Here is an 11,000-nt window from a genome sequence, read left to right on the forward strand (position 1 = left end):
CTTGGTGAGAGGGCAGCAGGACAGGCCCTACGAGGAGAGACTGAAGGACCTGAACCTGTTCAGCCTCAGCAAGAGGAGGCTGAGGGGGGACCTGGTGGCTGCCTACAAACTCATCAGGGGAGATCAACAGCAAATAGGCAGAGCCCTTTTCTCCCCAGCACCACCTGGGGTGACAAGGAACAATGGTCATAAGCTGATGGAGAATAGGTTTAGGTTACAGATCAGAAGGCAATATTTTACAGTTAGGGTGGCCAAAATCTGGAACCAACTTCCCAGGGAAGTGGTCCTCGCCCCTATCGTGGGCAATTTCAAGAGGAGGTTGGATGATCACCTGTCTGGGGTCTTGTGAACTCAGCATTCATTCCTGCCTGTGGCAGGGGGTCAGGCTAGATGATCTATTCAGGTCCCTCCTGGCCCTAGCTACTATGAAACTTAACAGACACACAGTGTCACCCACCCATGTCACGAGCTTTGCCTGTCAGCAGCCAAAGGTGCAGGCCCCAGAACCCCTGCACCCATCTCCTTGAAAGTTGGCAGGCTTTGTGGCCTCAGCAGGGGCTAGCAGGCCTGTAATTTTCACCCTGCTGAGCCTTAACACATACACTGTCACCCATGTCACGAGTTTTGCTTGTCAGCAGCTTGAGGTGCATTTTCCCTGAAACCCCTGCACCTATCTCCTTTAAAGCTGTCAGGCTTTGTGGCCTCAGCAGGGGCTAGGAGGCCTGTAATTTTCACCCTGCTGAGCCTTAACACATACACTGTCACCCATGTCACGAGTTTTGCTTGTCAGCAGCTTGAGGTGCATTTTCCCTGAAACCCCTGCACCTATCTCCTTGTAACTTGGCAGGCTTCACGCCCATAGAAAGGCTTACCATTCCTGCAAGTTCCATCCAAATCAGGTCAGAAATGACAAAGTTATAGGTTATTTCAAGCTTCCCCATTATAGCCTATGGGCGAAATGTTGAAACAGCGAAAATGTTTTGATGAAACGAAACGGAACAGCAGTTTCAAATTGAAACGAAATTCGAAACAAAACACTGTTCCATCAAAACGTCAAAATGCAAGTCGAAACGGAACGGTGCCATTTTGCAGAGCCCTACTCGTTTCCTCACTCATCCAACATAAGCCATATCTAGCCTATACTCCATGGATCTTGCCCACAAAACCCTGGAAAATAATGATTTGAACCAAAAATGGATGCATGCGATCTGTTACCGAGGTTTGATTGGATTTTAAATGCTGGGCCTGAAGCAAAAGGGGGAATAGTGGCAGAGTAGGAGTCAGAAAAGCTAGAGGGTTTTCTTTCCATCTTCTGGAAAAGTGAAATAATTCCTTAAGAGTCATTCTCACATTCAGCTTTCTGACCAATGACTAATAGTAAAACAGAAAGGAAATGAGGGACGTGTATGTGCACATGAGCAAAGCTTGCCTCCTGCTCTCCACTGAACCATGACCCGGTTACTCCAGGAGCTGCCTGCTGTTTTCTTATTTTCTAAGCAAGTCCCTGAGACAATGCCTTGCATGCCAAACAGAGCCAGGGAATCAGATCGGAAAAGTTCTGAACTGGAGGGATACTCCCCTTTTCATCCTCCTTAGCCCTTGATACATTTCTCCTTTCCCTCCCACCTAAAAACCTGGACAGAAAAATAACTCTTATGTGTACAAGAACACAGGGGGAAATGCTTCTGCACTAACTGTTTTACTGAGCTGAATTTAGATGCTAATTTTGTTGTTGTCATCTTGACAGAACCCAAGAAGAAGAAAAAGGAAGGCAAGAAACAGGAGAAGATGCTGGATTAATAGAAGCCAAGCTGGTCAGCATGAGAAAGGGACATCGGCAGCCACGATCAGTTAACAGTTTCATGTTACACCTAGGCATTTTATCCTAAAATTATTTATAGCTTAATGGTACAATAGAAGGAAAGAAACAAATACACACACAAAAAAAATATTTTTTTCCTTTTTATTTTACTTTAGTATTTTTAACATATAACCCTAACAATGTTTTTAGAGGCCTGAAATAAAGGACTGTAACTTCTTTTAGAAAAGTATTTCTATTTTATATTGAACAATGTAGAAGGTTTTAAAGAATTTTTTTTCTCAAGTTTTATATTAGTTCTTGATCCTATGAATTAGTCCACACGGGCTAAGGCTTGAGCATACAGAGCCTAACTGTAGTCAGTGGAACTTTGTTGTAACGGTCTTTGCCTGAAAGCTGCAATGTTTTAGGATTGTGGCCTTGGGTCAGAAACAAACAAACCTTTCTTTCTTTTTCCTTTTATCTTTTAAATTCTTGTTACAGCTAGAGAGCTCTGTGAATAATCAGCTGGGTAGGGATTTTTGGATATTTGCAGGTAAGAATGTTTTTTTCTGGTTAATCTTCAGGTGAAAGGCCACCATTTCTAGGTTAAAATCTCATTGTCTCTGCTGCTGGCAATTTTCCTTTCTCCGACAGAAAAAAGGTGGGGTTAGCAAAGTCCTGAATTTTCCTTTTTTCCCCCTCAGAAGCTGAGAAAGTATTTTTCATAGAAGAATGACAGCAGAACTCTCTTTTTGTTTTCATATTAAATTCAAGGTGATGGAGAAAAATGTTTTCTTCTCTATCTAAAAATCCTGAAACCCCCCCAGAAATTCTGGGGTTTTTTTCCAGCAGTGAAAACAGCCTTTTTTTCCTTATACATTTAACCTGCATTATTATTTTTGCCTGACTCAGCTCCCACAGATGTTAGTGGAAGACCTCCTATTGATTTTACTTAGAACTGGTAAAAAAAAGAAGTATTTACAGCAGAAAATAGCTAAAGAAATGAAAGTAAAAAAATGTCATGGACTATTTGATATTTTGACACAAAATTAAACAACGTTTGAGAGGGCCTAGATATAAAAAAAAAAAAAAATTCAATTTTTTTGTTCTCTTTCATTTCCCATTACAGAGAGAGGAGGGTGGGAATGAAAACCAAAACAGTTTTCTGTTTTCATCCACAAATTGGAATAGTTCAGCCAAAATAAAATTTTTGTGCTGTGAAATTTTCATTTAAAAATATTTTGTGGGGAAAAATTAAATGGAAACAATTTGATTGGCTGTAATTTCAACAGGTGCTGAATCTCCTCTTCTGAGGGGAGGGGAGTCTTCTTTCTTTCATTTTGACCATTATTCAAAATGATTGTGAGATCAGGGGAAAGACCCATTTTTTATGAGCCAATTTGCTATCCAACTGGCTCCTTGAAGATCTCACCATGTGGTGGATTGGGAAGAGGATTGGTTTTCGCACAAGGCAGCTTTTAGACTGACATTTTCAAAGGAGCTAAAGGAAGTTCAGTGGCCAAATCCCATTGAATTTACTTTGAAAATCGCAGACTAAAAGAAGAAGGGAGGGACTACGTACTTTGTATGATCAACAGGCTGCCAATCTCATAAGTGTTGGGGGGACCCTGCCAAACTCCACTCATTTCCATGGTGCTGCATCAGACATAGTATAAGCAAATGATCTGAATTATATTCACAAAGCTTGCAGAAATAGTGGGGAATTTTTCCCACGCTAACCTCCCACATGCCTCCCTACCCCAAACAAACTCTGGGACAGACCTTCCTCATGCTTATACTAAAGTTATGTCTACATTGCAGTCAATATGCAAGTACAATTCACATGGACACATTTGAATTCATTTTATATCAACTAGGTTGGGTACTGAGAGCAGTAATGCCATAACAGCCCAGATATTTGCCTGGACTATCAACCAGGTATATGCCTGGCGTTGGAAACATTTTGCCTGTAATTCATGCTGAGTTCCATGTGCTCTGGCTACACTGTTATTGTTACCTGAGCTTGAAATGGATATTTGGGTGGGCCAACATTTAGAGCAGATGAGCAAAAACCAAAGCCTATTAATATATTTAATTAAACGTGACACACCCTGAGGCTCTGACTGGTGGGCCTAGATGCAAATTGGCCCACCTTTGGCTACGCCTCTGACTTCAAATAAGTAGCTGCAGCTATCTGAGCTGTAGTCATGCATTGACTGCATTGTAGGCATATCCTGAGAGTAGATGTTTTTGGCTATGCCTTAGAGCAGAATTTGAGAACTGCTTCGGTATGTCTCTGGAGCTGTTCCTTGTGCCCTACAATTAGAAACTGTTTGATATACAAGCAGTGGGGGATTCAGTTGCTGGGAGGGAACACGGTTATAGGAGAATAGTTGCTTTTCACTCGCCAAAGGCTTGTCTACATACTGAACTAATTTAGCCGGTACAGCTTTTAAACTTGGTTTCCAGTGGTCAAGGTAGCTATCAAGAGTCAAGAATGCAGCAAAGACAGACAGCCTGATTGTTCCTGCACATACACTGGTTTTTATAGTCATAGCTCCTTGTTTCTACCAGGTAGAATTGAAAAGAGAACCATGTGTTTAGCTCCTTGGGGAGTGCTCACTTGGCACCTCATGACACATGATCAGCAACCCATCAGGCTGATTAAAAGAATAATCTTAACAGGGTCTACAGGAAACCCATTGAGTCCTCATTATCAAGAGGATGATGGCAGTGATGCATGGCCTCAACAGAGTCTAAAGAGGAAAAATGAAAATATCCTCATGGCTCCAGGACAACAGTGCAGAAAATCCCTTGGTGTGGAGGGAATAAAGATGTGGGGTGATGAAAATGCTGCCAGTGTGCCCCCAGCCATAGAAGATCACATACATACTGGTACTTTCCAGTGTGCCACCAGCCATAGAAGATCACATACATACTGGTACTGGTATCAATAACCAAAGTAAATATTTCGTACTTCACAAAAGGGAAGAAAATATCTAGCAAATCAGCCAGAAGAATTCCACAGGGAGGCCTGGATGACGGTAGAGAAGAGACATACTAATTATGCCAAACCGGAGAAGACCGTTACAATTCACCTTCCAAAAGAAACAGAACAGCCAGGTCAGCTGTAAAAAAAGGCACCTGGGTGTGAGTTGACCTAGAAAACTGGTCCAGCTGTTTTTCTAGTGAAGTTAAATTGCAAAACGAGAGAAAAGTTTCTGAATACATGTTCACTCTCCATCCATCCTCTCTCCATCTGCCCGGAGTCATTTGGCAGATCCTACCCATTCATTTCTTTATCCTATAATCTCCCATTGTCTTATAGAGGCTTCCACAATGGTTACCTTCCAGCTAAGGAGGGAAAGTATGTCTTTCCTTCTAAATTATAATTTTAGGAGAAGGAAAGACATACTTTCCTACACACACACACACGCACATATATATATTATATATATATATAAAAAATATGTTTAAATCAAGAACAAATTGGCATACTAGCACCAAATTTACAGAAACAAACAATGTATCCCACTTAGGGATTGAGCCATTATTTTAATCAGTTTAATGAAATAAGCTAGAGTTACCTGTTACTAGGTGAGTGTCCCACCCCAGGATTTATATTCTTCGACTTAGATTTTGAAACTTTTTGGCTTTTGGCAGCTGTGCTCTATATCTTTAATGTGTTGAATCACCTCCCCAAAACTTCAGGGAAGCCCATATTATGGTAGGGACTCAAATAGGTTAGGCCACTGTCAAGTTTGACATTTGTCTAGGTAGAAATACCCTGCGCTGAAAAGGAGTTCCTGTTTGAACTTCGCATTGTCTCACCACCAGTCAGCATCTTCTACTTTTATAGTGCCACTCCTGTTGGTGCTGTTTCTTTTTCAGGGGAGGACACTATTTTCATTTTAAGAACAATAACTATCACCAATCAGGGAACAGCTTCAGAGGGCCCTGGTCAAGAATTGCTGGGTGCTAACTCAGAAGCACCTTATTCAAGCTCCTTCTGTTCATTTCTCCCATCACATATCTTTCTTTCCAGAGAGCAGGAAAGGTGGGAATTGGGTTAAACTTTTGCTTCCATGCTTTGTTTCAATGATGCCAATATGGAAACTAAGCAAATTTGGACTGGAGACAACATGGAAGCCTCCCCCACTCCTCCTCACAGTGATCTGGACATTAATAGGGGATATAAAAAGATAGGAGCGGCAGTATGATCATTTCCTCAGCTTTAAGAATTCAAGTGGTTAAGACTAATAAGAGAAATGCTAATCTATTTTTTTTAACTTGATGGAAATTTTTTCCTTCATCATTTAGCCTCAGGTCATGGACAATTTGAATAAAACAATGGTGCATTAATTGGTAATGAACCCAGGGGAGAACAAATATTTTCCATGTGAAAACAGCCATCTAAAAGCCATGTAATGCAGTGGTGAAAACCAGGCTGTTTATCTGGGAGTTACTGAGGGTGAACGTTGTGGATCTATCTATTCTCCTATTGCTTAGGAGAATTCTTTGACAATCTCTCAGATTCCTCTGTGGTTTCTATTAGGCTAAAAGCTCTGAGGAGGAATAAGCATGTTCCTTTGTTCCTAGCATGGCATGTGTGGGTATGATATAACATGGTTTGTATTTTCTGAAGTGCTGCTGGAATCGCTCTGCAACTACATCAGTTATGTAAACCTGCCAAGGTTTGTTTTTAGTGAATATTGATGAGATTTCAACAGAAAACAGAAATGTTCCAAACGTCCCAGAACCGTACAGGGAGGAGAAGGAGGGTTGGGGCTAGGGGTATCAGAAATCTCTCCCTCAGTCCATCCAGAGCCCACCAAGGGGTGGTCTCCTATAAATCTGGAGTAGTCCTGTATAAAATGAAGATATTTCCCTCCAAGTTTTATCAGTGTTTCAGACTTACTCTTTGGTCTGGCCAAGAAATTCCTCCCAGGATTTTGAAGGCATTACTGGGGCTTTTTCTCCCAAAGTTGGGAGAATGTTCTGAAGGTCAGGATGGGGGTTCTCATGCTGAACATGCAAAATGCTGGTGGTAAGAGAGATTCATGTGTGACCTGCGTGAGCAACCTACTCCCCCAAGTACCAGGAACAGATGCCTACAACTAAACCTTGCTCTCTGTTTCTTCCTGAGAGACAAAGAATTGTGGGAGCTTGTGATCAGGATGATTTTCATATCCATTTAATAAGGTATGTACAACATTAAGTTGAAAAATAATGACACTAAAACAAGATAAGGTGGGTTTCCAAATTCTGTGGGAAGATGGGCTTCTGTTAGTGAAGATCATCAAAGGGTTTCTCTAATTGGTGGCTTCCTAGTGGACTGGAAACATATCCTATACAAAGAAAAATTAGAGCTGACAGCGCGACCAAAAACATCCTCAAAAACAGCTTCTTTCAGATTAAGTTGGGAAATCAGTAGATAAGATTGCATCACAAGCAGTCATGTTAAAGTGTGGGTGGGTGGTGCGGGGGGAAGCGTAGACCTTTAGACCCAGACAGAAAGCTGAGCCAATCAGGGGACAGGAAAATAAACCATTAGTCATTCATGTACTTTTTAAATTTGGATTTGGAAATGATCTGGACCTCTTACTTCTACTAGCAGAAAGCTTGAGATCCTGTTTGTTGCCAGCATGACTGTGACTAATGACAAAGCGCTCATCCTTCTACTACTACCTTCCTTCCACGCATATTCCAAAACCTTCAGCTTTGTCCTCTGTCTCCTTCATTCTAGCCCCAAACACATTTGAGCATCTATTTGTTCCAGAGAAAAGCTGAAATGCCCTAGTATATTCTTCACTATTTCCCCTCTTTGGAGGGTTGAACTGGCTCTTTAGCACTGGCTTTCTGTTCTACATTTGACTGTGGAGCTCCATGAAGTGAAGAACAGATCTGCATCCAACACAATTCTTTCAGCCCACGGCTCCTTGAAGCCTGAATGAGCTGCCTATGGTATGAGTATGCTCACGATTCTCTCATTAAACAGTTGGTAAAGAAGTCTCCATTTTCAAATGCAATTGCTTATTTTCCGTCTTTGATGATGACCCAAGATAGAATTTTCTGAAGACACTTCAAAAGGCTCTTCAAGGTTCAGACTTGCGTAGAGAAGGCTCCTGCACTGAATTCCATGAGGAAAGCTGGAGAATTTACAGCCTGTGCCAGGCTTTATACCCATAGCTATCTTCCTAATTAATTACTTGTCCTAAATTCCCTCATCATAATCTGCCTAGCAACTAGATACCATCTAGCTTCCCCCAGTGGGTCCTTGCACTTCCAATATTGTAATTATGTGGTTCATTTAGACTTTTATTGTTTGAAGGGAATGGCTTTGCCCTCCAGAGATTGTCTTGGACATTGAGAGGTCTTAAGCAGAACAAGCAACCTAGTGCTGCGCTTAGAGCTAGAAATCGGCTATTGACAATATGACTAAGCAAGCACATCACAACAAAAAATGGATGCATGACTCAATGTGCCTCTCCAAAAAAAATATTGTAGCAACATTTTAGGAAAAATAAAGGGTCTTTTTTTCTTGTATTATTAATTACACCCATGCAAAGTAGGTGCAGTGATTTCCCAGGATACATGACAGTGAAGAATCATGTCCATCACTTTTTGGGGGGCCGTGGATATGGGCAGTTCAGAGGATTCAAAACATATTTCAAAGCAATGGCTAAAATCTCTGCATCAGAATAATGTTCTACCACCACCAAGAACAGGGGAAACTATAGTGGCCTCCATAGTCTTTACTGCAAACATCATATGAGAGGAATTGATTCACTCGAGTTTTAACACACAAACCTGGGGGAGAAAAGAATTTATGTTGCTGCAAATAAAATAATAGAAAAACTTCCCTATACTTGTAATTTTGGTGTTAAAAACACGGTAAGGAATAAAAGTTGAAATAACAAATAAAGGCTGAATATTGTGCTCATTGAATTTCTAATTCTGTATATATCTATTAAAACTTAGAGCTCTATATGATGTCTTTACATGGGTTATTATGGGTTGTTTTCATTTCCTTTCCTCATTTTTTGGTTTGTATATTGATTTTGTAAGCTAGCTGTGTGTTACCTTTTTGTTTTTTTTTAAAGTTTGTATGAAAGCCATATATACACATTATAGAATGAAAGCATTAATCCTGTAACAGCCCTTAATGTTTTCCTTAGCTATTCGGGACTCTGGGAGGTCCTAGAGAATGTATATGGTTACCAATTGTATCAACATAATTTACTTGCTCTTAGTGGAGATAAAGAAGTTAAATAAACTAATACACAGTGGTGTGTTGTCATCATCTGGTTTTTGGAACAGTAGGGGACTCTTAAAATCTCCTGAAAGAACTCCAAAAATTCTTAGGGGTTGTTCTTTGTGGTATCAGTTTTATGTCAGACATAGGTGTTGCATGCATAATGACCTGGTTTTGTATCAATTCAGAAGGAGTTTTTATTTACAGCAAGAAAACGGGCCAGCAAGTCAGAGCCCTAGTAGAGAGTGGCAGCTTCTTTGTAGTCATGGGCTTCTAGACTAAAGTCCATCTTTTTAACAATGTCACCCTGCCCCGCTGCCATAAAGACGACATGCTACATTAGTACATTCACATAATCCTCTATAATGGAGTTCTGGAATCATATTTCCCATTTTCTCAAATGAGAGTATCATGCATTTATTCATCCCAGGAATAAAGTCTCCTCAGACCTTGCTGTGCTATGTCCAATCCCTTAAATATGGTGGTGCTAGTAGTAAGGGGAAACAACTGGGCATCAAAGAACAGGTCAGAGATTGTTATTTCCATTGAAGAACAAAGAAGAGGTGTGAATGTGATGATTGCCTGTCTACTTCTTTCTTCCTCCCTTTTTTCCTTTTCTCTCTATCCTCTTTCCCTTTACCTGATCCCTTTTCCTTTGTGTTTTGTTTTTCCATTTTCTCTAAAAATAACTAATACACAGAATATTTCAGAACAACTCTTACATGACAGGACCAGAGATAATCCATATTGGCTATAGCACTAGGAAAATTAGCTTGTAGAATTGTTTGGAATAAAATAAATTACTTCTATGAAAACTGCCAGTTCATTCCTCAAATTATTAATGGAGTTGGCAAGCCAAAGCTGACCACTGGCAAAGGAAACCAGCTACCAACCCTTATTTATTTATGCAGCCTGAATTTCTTTACCATAATCCACCTGGTTAATATTTACACTGTAAGACGTGGAGCAGTGAGCTGTTATCAGTGCCTTAAGCTACTTTTGTGTTTGTTGTATTCTGGGAATGGTTAGGAACTATCTGACCTTGTGTGCAGGGGACAGTAGCCTTGGGACTTCTGTAATTCATGCTTATTTTTCCATATCCCTCTTAGCAGGGTGCTCCAGTCACAAGGTTTCTGTGTATTCAACATGCCAACTGAGCCAGGAGCAGTCCTGGGGAAGAACCTTTATGCCAGTTCCACAGTAGTGGGGTGTCCTTCTGCCTAGAAGATATTGTCTGTGGACCACTTTTCTGTCTCTTAGAGAGTTCTTTATGCTGCTAGAGTAGCATACGGAGGTCTTGATATATATAATGGGCACTGTACCTTTAACATGCTTTATAATGCTTTGCTATGTATCTCCAGATACTGCTTTCTACTCTCATAGTGAAATCAATATATTAATAATATCCAGTAGCAATTGGGACTAGAAGTCAAATGATAAATTTAGTCAAAGATGGTAGGTGGTTGGTTTTATTACTGATCAGTTATAAAAGTTAGTCTCATACAGGCTAAGGTAAAGAGAATCTGTGTGTAAAGACTGCCTCTTGGCAAACATGGAGAACTGAACCGGGGTGTGTCCAGAACTAAAAGTCTGAACTGGGACAGCTTGAGGTAAAGAGCCAAGGCTAGAAGAATGCTTGTGGGCTCTGCGGATTGGCACAGAGAAGGACTTGAACCATGTAACCAACTGGTGTGTGTATATTACATGTGCCTAAAGGCATCTCAGCTGCATCCTCAAACCAAACATGGCCCCAGTCCTGGAAAAGTTCCATTTATGTCACTTGTCCAACAAACGGAGGACTGAAGTATGGTAAAGTGCTCAAGTTTGAGATTAAGTCAATTTTTTTGTAACTGGGAGACTAGAGCAATTCATCTTCCCTGTTGTGTGGAACAGAGTGAAATCTTTTTCACTCTTTCACATACTTTCACACATACATGCACTGCA

At 40.7% G+C, this 11,000-nt stretch overlaps 1 protein-coding gene across 1 annotated transcript in view; it reads left to right on the plus strand.

Moving 5' to 3' along the window:
- The window catches only part of PTN (pleiotrophin), a 134,133-nt gene extending 132,120 nt beyond the window's left edge, over positions 1-2,013 (plus strand). Inside the window, 1 exon segment of the mRNA XM_006031814.3 lies at positions 1,748-2,013. Coding sequence (XP_006031876.2) covers positions 1,748-1,800 — 53 coding nt within the window. The 3' untranslated portion in view covers positions 1,801-2,013.
- Positions 2,014-11,000: the final 8,987 nt, after the last annotated feature.

The sequence above is a fragment of the Alligator sinensis genome, unplaced genomic scaffold (genome assembly GCF_000455745.1).
Source record: "Alligator sinensis unplaced genomic scaffold, ASM45574v1 scaffold585_1, whole genome shotgun sequence".
Lineage (NCBI taxonomy): Eukaryota > Metazoa > Chordata > Crocodylia > Alligatoridae > Alligator > Alligator sinensis.